Raw genomic sequence first — 12,765 nt, forward strand, 5'->3', positions numbered from 1 at the left:
AGTGTACTGTATTTACCCTCATAATGTCTATCCAGAAACGTGTTACAGTTAATAGTCCTGTTTAATGCTGTTACACTGTAAACTTTATAGCAGGCATGTAACCGCTGTGGCCCACTCAACCCTCCACCATTAGCCAGGACCAGAAAGTGTGAACCACAAGTCAACTTCCTCTACCAATCCAGCCATAGAAATACAAGGCCATAAAGCTGGGAGCCTGGCATCCAGCAGTACAAACCAAAGCCACTGGAAATGTGCTGAAACATCTCACTGGGCTCCTGTCCTCATCCAGGGTACTAGTGTAGGGGCGGTCAACCCAGCCTGATGTTTTACTGTATTAGAGTGTCTGTGTACCTGATGGAGGTGCCACAGTGAGGAGAGGGAGACAGAAGTGATAATAAATCTTGTGAATGGGCTATAGAAGAAGTAGGTACTTATTGTCCTGGATCTGTATCCTGGTCCAGTATAGAGGCTTCATGGGAGTGGCAGGTTCCAACGCAGGCTTCCTTGGGGCCTTCTCTGCTGCCTGGCCGAACCCAAACCCAAATCCTCCCCCAGGAGGAGGGGGTGGGCCACACCCAGGAGGAGGGGGAGGAGGAGGGCCAGCTCCAGGTAACCCAAGGGGAGGGGGAGGTGGGGGACCAAAACCTGGGAGGGGGGGTGGAGGCGGTGGCCCCATGTTGCCAGGTAACGGGGGAGGAGGAGGTGGAAGCAGTCCTATTTGGCCAGGGAGGGGAGGAGGGGGAGGAGGAGGAGGAAGAGGAGGAGGTGGACCAGGCAGTCCTCCATGCAGACTCAGGTTGATGGAGTCCAGGTTGAGTTTCTTAGGCACGTTCTGGCTGGGGCTGAGACCGGACCGGCTGGCCTCACCCTCGGGGGTCCTGAGGAAGGTCTCCCTGTCTGTCTGGATGCAGACGTTACGGAACGTTTTGGGGGGCAGGTCGTCCTCAGTGGACACACAGGTCTCGCGGAGCTTGCCCCTCTCAAGCCCCTGGTTAAAGGCCTGGTAACGGTCTGTATGCATCTTGTTGATGACTCCCTCCAGCCGGGACACTGACACAGCATGCTCCCCATGCACCTGGAAGATCTGGAGCTCAAAGTCCGTCTGTGTGGAGCAGGAGCACAAAGATAAGTCAGAAACATCCCACTCAGCCATATGAAACAGAATCACATAATGTTGGGCACCACAAAGACCCGTGGGTGACTCAATGACAGCATGTGAGGGAAAATGGCCATCATTACCTTTATTAAATTAAATTAAGTGATTTCTAACATCATGTCCACTCATTTTCATTCCAATCTTTCATCCCCAACAGAAAAGTACAATGACTGACAACATAATGAAGAGCTAATAAGCTGGATGTTTATTGGAAGTTTCAAACATCAACATAATCCAGCCAAACTTGAGGAAAAGTGAAAAGAAAACCATTTTGCAATGTATCCGACACATGTTTCTTGTTAGCATGGAGGTCAGCAAGGAAAATGAATTAGGCACGTTCCTATCCTTTCTCATGGTTTAACTACATGTTTATGAGTGTCAATACGATGGCTTGATGCAAGGGATTAGAGATAAATGGCAGGGTAACACACAGAGGAAGACCTCTACACGCAGAGGAAGTCATCTATAACTGCTGAATCAGCACTGCTTTAATAATAGTCCTTTTCAGACACACTTTCCAGAGACAATTTGCTCAAGTAAGGTTGTTGTTCAGAGAAATTGTTCCATAAATATGGTCAACAGTCTGCTCTATGATCCTCTTACTCATCTCAGGCTGCTCTTGGAACACAGAGGAAACATAACAAATAAATGTGACTACTCCTCTGAGACCTGTGAGAAACTATTTCAAATACTGCTTTCAATTGCATCACCTTGGCACTGGTGGCTCAGTTGAACAAACAATGCATTATGGTGCTTCAGCAACAGAGTGGAATCTGCTGAGTTCAGAGGGTGAACTCTAAACTAGATCTTACAAGAAATAATGGAGACATTTCCAGTTGGAAAGAGACAGGTCAGTAAATGAGATCTCTGGGTGCATCCATGTTGTAAATTGTGATCTTATGTCATATGAGGAACTGGCAGGAGCTTCACATCATGACATCACAGCTTCCTCTCTCAATGATGACCTCATATCAAATGTGACTGGGATGTCACATTTAAGACAGGATGAGTCCTACTGTATTTGAGGACTATCATTCAAACACATTTATATCATTGTTGTGCTGTCAATATAAAACATTGTGCCTGACAACAGTGTTGTGCCACAAAAGTGTGAGCCAATTCATGAGATGCTTTGGTTGAAATTACCATTTGAAGGAGTCAAAGGAGACGCCAGACCCACTTAAGGCCAATAATATATTTAGATAGAAATGCAAGGCTGTCCATTTTTAATGGTGGTGAAGAGAGGTGTGTAACCACACTTTGGGACATTGAGACATTCTCAGACATCAAGCCTGGAAAGTCCAGTCACTAAAGACAATAGTTGGCTTTGCTTCTGTGGTTGATTGGCGACATCTAGTGTCACTGAAGAAAACTGCAGTGTCCTGGGTTCATTAAGTATTAGTTACTTTGTTATTACATGCGGACAGTAGGACATGGTGAGGCGACTGCATTTGGTTGAAACAAACCCCAGCACTGAAATCAGTAAGAATGATATGTAGTGAACTGTTTAAAACAAAGAGGATAACTTACATGTAATTTCTCCAACTCCTCTTTGCATTCTCTCTTCAGCTGCAAGAGGGCAGCCTGGTGCTCTGGAAGGGAAAAAAGACATCCACTTACTATAGCTAGAACACATGACAATGTCATTAACATGTATACATAAATACAATTACACAGCATAAGACCATCACCAATGTCACATTAGTTTGAAGGATTATTCAATGTCCACAAGGGATTACATTTTCAATAGCAACCAACTTTACATGACATTCATGAGACCATTCTCTCTTTCACCAGACATTAATTAGTACAATAGTAAAACAGACACAAGATTAACATGTGATTGCAGGGATAACTAATATGGCAGTGAAACATAATCCTCTCTTCCTCCATGTTACGCTAGGCTGCTGCTGAGGGACGAAAGAGACATGCCAAGAGGTCTGAATACTCTCCAATAATATTGTCAGATGTTACTATTGTCTTACAACACAGATTTATGTCCTTCATTGTTCTTCAGGCGGTCCGTTGAAGACAAAGGCATGTCTCTTCCAGGAAGGACATTGAAAAGAAGTTGGTTTAGTTTCCTAAATTAGATATTTTAATGGCATGGATGTGACTGAGCTACCCGACAGTAGATATTTGAGCCACCCTACAGTAGATATTTGAGCCACTCTACAGTAGATATTTGAGCCACCCTACAGTAGATATTTGAGCCACAGTACAGTAGATATTTGAGCCACCCTACAGTAGATATTTGAGCCACCCTACAGTAGATATTTGAGCCACCCTACAGTAGATATTTGAGCCACCCTACAGTAGATATTATATATTTTATTATCTACTGTAGGGTGGCTCAGTTACATCTACAGTGCATTCGGAAAGTATTCAGACCCATTACTTTTCCCACAAGTTTGGAACCACCAAACTCTTCCTAGAGCTGCCCGCCCAGCTAAAAGGAGCAATCGTGGGAGAAGGGTCATGGTCAGGGAGGTGACCAAGAACCCAATTATCACTCTGACAGAGTTCCTCTGTGGAGATGGGAGAACCTTCCAGAAGGACAACCATCTCTGCAGCACTCCACCAATCGGGCCTTTATGGTAGAGCGGCCAGACGGAAGCCACTCCTCAGTAAAAGGAACATGACAGCCCGCTTGGAGTTTGCCAAAAGGTACCTAAAGGACTCTTGGACAAGATTATGGTCAGATGAAACCAAGATTGAACTCTTTGGCCTGAATGCCAAGAGTCACATCTGGAGGAAACCTGGCACCATCCCTACGGTGAATCATGGTGGTGGCAGCATCATGCTGTGGGGATCATTTTCAGTGGCAGGGACTGGGAGACTAGTCAAGATCGAGGCAAAGATGAACGGAGCAAAGTGCAGAGAGATCCTTGATGAAAACCTGCTCCAGAGCGCTTAGGCGAAGGTTCACCTTCCAATAGGACAACGACACTAAGCACACAGCCAAGACAGGAGTGGCTTCGGGACAAGTCTCTGAATGTCCTTGAGTGGAACAGCCAGAGCACGGATTTGAACCCAATTGAACATCTCTGGAGAGACCTGAAAATAGCTGTGCAGCGATGCTCCCTATCTAACCTGACAGAGCTTGAGAGGATCTGCAGAGAAGAATGGGAGAAACTCCCCAAATACAGGTGTACCAAGCTTGTAGCGTCATACCCAAGAAGACTCGAGGCTGTAATCACTGCCAATGGTGCTTCAACAAAGTACTGAGTAGAGGGTCTGAATACTTATGTAAATGTGATTTCAGTTTTTTGTTTTAATAGATTTGAAAATAGTTCTACAAACCTGTTTTTGCTTTGTCATTATGGGGTATTGTGTGGAGATTGATGAGGGGGAAAAACGATTTAATACATTTTAGAATAAGGCTGTATGTGGAAAAAGTCAAGGGGTCTGAATACTTTCCGACTGCACTGTATGCCATTAAAATAGCTTATTTAGGAAACTAAACCAATCTGTTTTCAATGTCCTTCCTGTTACTGTAAAGGATACTGCATTTTCAAAAACTGCTTTATTTACGTTGCCTCATCTCACAGTAAACTACAGTAATATCACGCATATATGGCCAGAGTATGTGAGAATAAGAATGTCTTCGACATTCGACAACCACATAAAAATATGTCAGCTAATTGTGCAGTTGTAACGGCTTTCATCCATAGGTGAAGGAGAGGACCAAAGTGCAGCGCGGCTAGTGTTAAACATGTTTAATGAAGAACAAGTGAAACACTACAAACAACAATACAAAATAACAAATGTGCAAAAACCGAGACAGACCTATCTGGTGCAGACAATCACAGAGACAGGAAACAAACACCCACAAAATCCCAACACAAAACAAGCCTCCTATATATGATTCTCAATCAGGGACAACGATTACCATCTGCCTCTGATTGAGAACCATATTAGACTGGACATAGAAACAGACAAACATAGAATTCCCACCCAGCTCACGTCCTGACCAACTAAGCACATACAAAACAACAGAAAACAGGTCAGGAACGTGACAGAACCCCCCCCTCAAGGTGCGAACTCCGGGCGCACCCCTAAAACTCAAGGGGAGGGTCTGGGTGGGCATCTGTCCGCGGTGGCGGCTCCGGCGCAGGACGAGGACACCACTGTCTTTGTCCCCCTCCTTAGCGTCCTTTGAGTGGCGACCCTCGCCCACGACCTTGGCCTAAGAATCCTCCCCAAGGCCCCCACATGATTTAGGAGGTAGCTCAGGACAGAGAGGTAGCTCAGGACAGAGAGGTAGCTCAGGACAGAGAGGTAGCTCAGGACAGAGAGGTAGCTCAGGACAGAGAGGTAGCTCAGGACAGAGAGGTAGCTCAGGACAGAGAGGTAGCTCAGGACAGAGATGCAGCTCCGGACAGAGATGCAGCTCCGGACAGAGATGCAGCTCCGGACAGAGATGCAGCTCCGGACTGGGTGGCAGCTCCGGACTGGGTGGCAGCTCATGACTGGGTGGCAGCTCATGACTGGGTGGCAGCTCATGACTGGGTGGCAGCTCATGACTGGGTGGCAGCTCATGACTGGGTGGCAGCTCATGACTGGGTGGCAGCTCATGACTGGGTGGCAGCTCATGACTGGGTGGCAGCTCATGACTGGGTGGCAGCTCATGACTGGGTGGCAGCTCATGACTGGGTGGCAGCTCATGACTGGGTGGCAGCTCATGACTGGAGGGCAGCTCATGACTGGAGGGCAGCTCATGACTGGAGGGCAGCTCATGACTGGAGGGCAGCTCATGACTGGAGGGCAGCTCATGACTGGAGGGCAGCTCATGACTGGAGGGCAGCTCATGACTGGAGGGCAGCTCATGACTGGAGGGCAGCTCATGACTGGAGGGCAGCTCATGACTGGAGGGCAGCTCATGACTGGAGGGCAGCTCATGACTGTAGGGCAGCTCATGACTGGCTGACGGCTCTGGACGCTCATGGCTGACTGACGACTCCGGCAGATCCTGTCTGGTTGGCGGCTCTGGCAGATCCTGTCTGGTTGGCGGCTCTGGCAGATCCTGTCTGGTTGGCGGCCCTGGCAGATCCTGACTGACGAATGGCTCTAGCGGCTCCTGACTGACGAACGGCTCTGACGGCTCGGGACAGACGGGCGGCTCTGACGGCTCGGAACAGACGGATGGCTCAGACGGCGCTGGGGAGACGGATGGCTCAGACGGCGCTGGGGAGACGGATGGCTCAGACGGCGCTGGGGAGACGGATGGCTCAGACGGCGCTGGGGAGACGGATGGCTCAGACGGCGCTGGGGAGACGGATGGCTCAGACGGCGCTGGGGAGACGGATGGCTCAGACGGCGCTGGGGAGACGGATGGCTCAGACGGCGCTGGGGAGACGGATGGCTCAGATGGCGCTGGGGAGACGGATGGCTCAGATGGCGCTGGAGAGACGGATGGCTCCGATGGCGCTGGGCAGACGGCCAGCTCTGACGGCGTTGAGCAGACGGACAGTTCAGACGGCGTTGGGCAGACGGGCAGTTCAGACGGCGTTGGGCAGACGGGCAGTTCAGGCGCCGCTGGGCAGACGGGCAGTTCAGGCACCGCTGGGCAGACGGCAGACTCTGGCCGGCTGAGACGCACTATAGGCCTGATGCGTGGTGCCGGAACTGGAGGTACCGGGCTGAGGGCACGCACCTCAGGGCGAGTGCGGGGAGGAGGAACAGGGCTCTGGAGATGCACTGGAAGCCTGGTGCGTGGTGTAGGCACTGGTGGTACTGAGCTGGGGCGGGAAGGTGGCGCCGGATATACCGGACCGTGAAGGAGGACACGCGCTCTTGAGCACCGAGCCTCTCCAACCTTACCAGGTTGAATGGTCCCTGTAGCCCTGCCAGTGCGGCGAGGTGGAATAGCCCGCACTGGGCTATGCAGGCGAACCGGGGACACCACCTGTAAGGCTGGTGCCATGTACGCCGGCCCGAGGAGACGTACTGGAGGCCAGATATGTTGGGCCGGCTTCATGGCACCCGGCTCGATGCCCAACCTAGCCCTACCAGTGCGGCAAGGTGGAATAGCCCGCACTGGGCTAAGCACGCGTACTGGGGACACCGTGCGCTCCACCGCATAACACGGTGTCTGACCAGTACGACGCCCTCTCACTCCACGGTAAGCCCGGGGAGTTGGCTCAGGTATCCAACCCGGCTTCGCCACACTCCCCTTTAGCCTCCCCCCCCCCCAAGAAATTTTTGGGTGAGCCTCTCGGGCTACCAGCCTCTCTTACGTGCTGCCTCCTCAATCCACCGCTCCTGGGCTGTGGCTGCCTCCTTCTCCTCCCGAGAGCGGCGATTCTCTCCAACCTTAGCCCAGGGTCCTTCTCCGTTGAATATTTGCTCCCAAGACCATTCCTCCTGGTACCGCTGCTTCTGTTGCTGCTGCCCATTTCCACGCTGCTTGGTCCGGGTTTGGTGGGTGTTTCTGTAACGGCTTTCATCCATAGGTGAAGGAGAGGACCAAAGTGCAGCGCAGCTAGTGTTAAACATGTTTAATGAAGAACAAGTGAAACACTACAAACAACAATACAAAATAACAAATGTGCAAAAACCGAGACAGACCTATCTGGTGCAGACAATCACAGAGACAGGAAACAAACACCCACAAAATCCCAACACAAAACAAGCCTCCTATATATGATTCTCAATCAGGGACAACGATTACCATCTGCCTCTGATTGAGAACCATATTAGGCTGGACATAGAAACAGACAAACTAGACACACAACATAGAATTCCCACCCAGCTCACGCCCTGACCAACTAAACACATACAAAACAACAGAAAACAGGTCAGGAACGTGACAGCAGTGAACCATATAAATAGCTTCTGGAAGTCTGAACGAGTTAGATACCTCAGCAGTAAAGCTATTAGAGCTAAACAATCTGCTGTAAAGGGGATATTACAGTATAATGTCTGGTGGTTAAAGTATTCAAGCAATTTGTGAGAACAAACCAATAATTATGCTGTTTCAAGGCTAGTATTCTGAGTATTCAGAGTAAAAGCACAAGAGTTAATGGTAGGCTTACGGCTCATGATAAATGGTGTGGGTGCTATGTGGAACAGTATGGGTGTGTGTCTACAGGAAATGGATGTGCACACACACATAAACATGCTCTTTGTTGTTTTTATCTAGCTACCTATCAGCTTGGACCTTTGCTCAGCCTTCCAAACTCCATGAGCAGTGAGATGGCCTGATATACCTGCCAAATAATGTCTCTGCTACAGTACAGCAGGTTCTAGGCTGCACAATGTCTCTGAATCTAAGACATTAAGAGAAATGAGCATCTCCCTGTAATGTAGTTGGATCAGCCTATTTAGAGTCATGTGCGCCTTTACCCTATTTGTGTGAGTATTCTTCTTCAGCGAGAGAGAGAGAGAGAGAGAGAGAGAGAGAGAGAGAGAGAGAGAGAGAGAGAGAGAGAGAGAGAGAGAGAGAGAGAGAGAGAGAGAGAGAGAGAGAGAGAGAGAGAGAGAGAGAGAGAGAGAGAGAGAGAGAGAGAGAGAGAAAGAGAGAAAGACAGAGAGAGACAGAGAGAGAGAGAGAGAGAGAGAGCGAGAGAGAGTGAGAGAGAAAGAGAGAGAGAGAGAGAGAGAGAAAGAGAGAGAGAAACAGAGAAAGCATAGCCAGGCTGAGAGAGTGGCAGGCTGCCCAGCCCCAGCTTATCTCCAAACTACCTCCCAAAGCTCCACTATACCCTGTGATGCTAGCAGACATCTCAACATACAGCAGCATTACCGTGGAGGAAAGGTTACAGTGCGTTCCTGCTTTAAAAGGATTTAAAGGGTTTTCTTACACCCTGTCACTGGGCCCAACTGGCTGTACAGACACCAGCAGGGCTGCACTACTTGTTTGTATCACCTCTCAATTAGATTAACCAGTCAGGTTAAGTAAGGAGAGTGCCTGCCATGGATAAAACAGGGTGGAGGCACTCATGATCAGTAGATTATCATATCTTGTGAGACTTAGTTAAGGCAGATAACAGCATACAGGTGTTTCTCAACAAGAGATTGTATAATATTGCAGAAGAGGTGTAGAGTAAGTGGAAAGCTCCAGGATGGCACAGGTCCTTACCTGCCTCGGTGTACCTCAGCCCCACCTTCTCCTCCTCATCCTTGGGCTTGGGCGGGGGCCAGATGGCTTGGAGCCGCCCAGGGGTCCGGTCCTCACTGTCTGCAGGGGAGGTGACCTCAGACTGGGAGGAAAGACAGCAGATGATACCTCAGTTAACACAGCACATACATAGAAACTGTACACACTCTCCAAGGCTTACAGTACAGTCGGTGCCCAATCTGACTGAGAAGTCAACACGTGATAAGACATGAGACCATCTCAAATCAAGACTATCCCCAAAGCTAATACCCTATGAGATAATATCACTTTAAAGTTACAAACATATTGGTTTTGTCCTGTCTGCATTGCATATGCCCAAGAAAACACAACATCGCTTTACATTCATAAATGTCAAAACCTTGGTGATCTGAGTTTTTTTTTTTTATGAATAGCGATCTTTAAAATACAACATACATACGGAATACTGCTTTGAGTTAGACACAAACAGTACATACGTTAGACTCTGCTGGACCTTTTTGCTCACTGCTGCTAGGAGACTTGGAGGTTCTCTCACAGATGGATTTCAGCAGCTCCTTTTCACTTCTGTTATTTTCCTTGACAGCATCTAAATCCACAGGCTCTTCTGTATCCTTTTTAGCAGGTTTGGAGCTCTTGAAGGTGTCAAGTGTTGTGTCTGAAGCTTTCCTGCTGTCTGCTGGTGGGGTGATGGGGATGTGCTCTGGACCCTTGTCTGTCACCCCCTCCTCCCTCCTCTCTGGGTCCCTGTCTGGGTCTAGCTTGCCCTCGGCCTTGGTACCGTCTAGGTTGAGTAGCTGGCTGATCTGCCCTAAGAGATTACTCTTGGTCTCAGACACAGTTTTGGGCTCGGGACATTTCTTGGACGTGCTGCTACTGGAGGTGATCTGCTCAGGGAGGTTCTTGATTTTGTTGATGCTCTTCTTCAGGCTCAGCAGGGCCAGATCAGTGTCTCTCTGTTTGATCTCAGACACTGTCTCCCTCTCCTCCCCCACGGCCCCCTTCTTCAGAACCCGCAGCCTGCTGAACAGGGCAGGAATTTCGAAGGAGGGTGCCTGGCAGGAGGCTGTGCCCCTGGCGGGAGACAATGTGGTGGAGGGCGGATCTGTATCGGGCCTCCTAGTGGCAGGCATGTCGCCTTGGCCCCTGGGCGAGACAGAGACAGGAATGGCACTTGGCTGGCTGTCAACTGGGGACTTTCCAGGGACATGCGTGTCAGGCTGCTCCTCCAGGCTGGGGGAAGATGGCTCTGCTGCTTCAGGTGGCCTGGAATCAGAGAGGGCAGAAGGGGAGTCGAGGCAGGGAGCATGCTCTCTATGCTCCTCAGTTCCAGTGTTTCCCGACAATATCTCCTTCCTCTGTCCAGTATCTTGGTCCGCTGGCTGTCCTGACGCCAAGGCAGTGTTGTCTGCTGCTGCCTCCGATGTCTGGGGTTCAGAGGTCAAAGACAGGTTAAGAGGTGAAGCCACTGCAGGGTTTCCAGCACACACGTCAGTAAGGCCCAATAACTCCTGGTTGATGCTGAAGCCTTTGGCTACTTTGTGGTGATGATGGCTGGACCCCTCTGCACCCATGGCTGCTGCATCCACACCCACCTCCACAGGCCTGGGATCAGTGGATAGGTATGTGCTGCAGCCGTCTCCAGGCACTTGTGGTTTGGAGACGGAGGAGAAGAGACCAAGATCTGTCCCACTGTCAGATCTGCCCATAATCCTTCCAGAGTACAGAACAGAGGTGTCTTTGAGGGATCTTTCCACAAGACTTTCTGGCTTGAACACAGGCAGCTCTAAGTCTGTATCAATGGCACCTCTCACTGGGCCAGCGGGTGGCAGCTGACCAATGTTATTATCGTTCACTGTCCACTGGTCATCGTCAGGTGGGAGGGACATTCCAGGGGAGGCATGCTTGTCTGATTGGCTGAGGCTGCTGATCCCCTCCTCATCTTCCATCTCTGTGTCGCTGCAGATCTCCACCCTAGTGACCTGGACCAGATCTGGGTCGGCCACGGACACAGACAGTTGGCCTGGGTTAGGAGGAGAGGTCACAGAGCTACTCTTCCTACTGGACTCATTCTCCCATGATTCCATCCTGTCCTCCGTATCAAGGAAGGTGGCCTCTCCATTATGAAGAACCTCACGCCTACCCCTCACATCTCCCCCCACTCGAAGTCTGTCGTCACTGATAACATCCAGAGCACTTGGATAATGAACCCCTGTGAGATAGTTATCTTCATCAGACAGGGTCCTGAAAGCCGTCAGCACCGCAGTCTCTCCCGCCAGCCTCTGAGGCTCAGGCTTGTCCCCACGTGTAAACATAGTGGAGATCTTATTGCGGAACGAACTGGATTGCTGCTTCCCCTGACCGTTAGAGCTATTACTTACACTGTCAATTTTCACAGAACCTTTAACTGTCATGTAGCATGTACTTATGCCAGTGAACTCCTAGCCAGCAGGTAGAGGCTACCCGAGCACAGTGTGTCCATTCAGGGTGTCACAAAAGGCTCATCTCTACACTGAGAGGAACCTCGACCTGCCAATTTGTGTTCCACTTCAACTGGTTCCAGTGAACAAAAGGCCTTTGTGAGGACAAATCCCCTAGCTCCTCTTAACCTCTCCAGGAGGGCTCCAGGTATAACCCCTGCTCTCCTGTAATCCTGTATGGCAACAAAAGACCCTGCTGTGTTGCATATAGATCACTATCTCCAATCACAAACAGCCTCGACTCCTCTGTACGTTAAATGTCATTTCCAGTGATGTAAAGCCGAGTGAAATTCCAATTACTTTCCCGGTCAAGTCAAACTGTTCAGAGGCAGGAAGCATGTCCTGGAATAATCTCCCTGGGAATCCAGGAGGAACTCATTTTCAGTTTCTCAGGAAAACATTACAACCAGTTTTAAAAGTTATTTCAGGGTGGTCTGGAAGGTTCCATTTCCCCTCTATGTGTAGGTAGAGAGACCTGCTTCAGAGCAACTGTCTGAGTTGCCCTCCTGGCGTGGTTCTTTCCCCTCTTTCCCTGTGTCTGTATGTGTACAGGAGAGCTCTGTGTTCCTGGGAAAAGCCTCCAGGTTGGAAAGAAATGTGCCTCACTGGTCTACCCGGTCTGGCCCCGCCTCCCCCCTCCCTCCCCTGCCCTGCCTGGGAGGGATCTGTGGCGGCAAGCAGAACAGGTGTCCGATTAGTCCATCTTACTTCCGTAAAATGTCAGCCACAGGTAGCTGGAGCTCTCTGTTGCTTAGCACTATCCTTTCTTAATGCATTGTAAACAGAGTGGGGCTGCTAGCTAGTTAGCTAGCTAATCTCCTGGTTGGTTAGGTGGACGGTGGAGGAGGTCCAGCCCAGTGTTACAGATGACAGTGCTCTCTATACTATTAAGGCACAGAGCTTAAGCTGTGGTGATTTATTCAGTCTGGAACTGCTGCTGCTGCTGCCCAGCCCTGACCAGCACTCCAGCACTGCAATCTTGTGTCGTCAGTAGCTCCGCTAACGCCAAGGGGCTAACACTGCTACAGTTT

General features: G+C 49.9%; 2 protein-coding genes across 3 annotated transcripts in view; both read right to left on the bottom strand.

The window, feature by feature from the left end:
- LOC139530770 (formin-like) overlaps positions 1 to 12,765 on the bottom strand; it is a 156,815-nt gene that overhangs the window by 118,593 nt on the left and 25,457 nt on the right. For both annotated transcript variants that reach the window (XM_071327451.1, XM_071327453.1), the window contains exons 4-6: positions 9,240 to 9,360; positions 2,687 to 2,748; positions 432 to 1,102 (exon numbers count right to left, since the gene is read on the bottom strand). In XM_071327451.1, coding sequence (XP_071183552.1) covers positions 432 to 1,102; positions 2,687 to 2,748; positions 9,240 to 9,360 — 854 coding nt within the window. The remainder of the gene's footprint in view (positions 1 to 431; positions 1,103 to 2,686; positions 2,749 to 9,239; positions 9,361 to 12,765) is intronic.
- LOC139584093 (nascent polypeptide-associated complex subunit alpha, muscle-specific form-like) lies at positions 9,713 to 12,250 on the bottom strand. The gene has a single exon (XM_071415603.1). The coding sequence runs from the start codon at positions 11,666 to 11,668 to the stop codon at positions 9,713 to 9,715; it is 1,956 nt and encodes a 651-aa protein (XP_071271704.1). The 5' UTR covers positions 11,669 to 12,250.

Source organism: Salvelinus alpinus, chromosome 9 (assembly GCF_045679555.1).
Source record: "Salvelinus alpinus chromosome 9, SLU_Salpinus.1, whole genome shotgun sequence".
Taxonomy (NCBI): Eukaryota; Metazoa; Chordata; class Actinopteri; order Salmoniformes; family Salmonidae; genus Salvelinus; species Salvelinus alpinus.

Bases quoted from the DNA above. Each gene is read 5' to 3' on its own strand.
- LOC139584093 (XM_071415603.1), bottom strand. From the start codon at position 11,668: ATGACAGTTAAAGGTTCTGTGAAAATTGACAGTGTAAGTAATAGCTCT.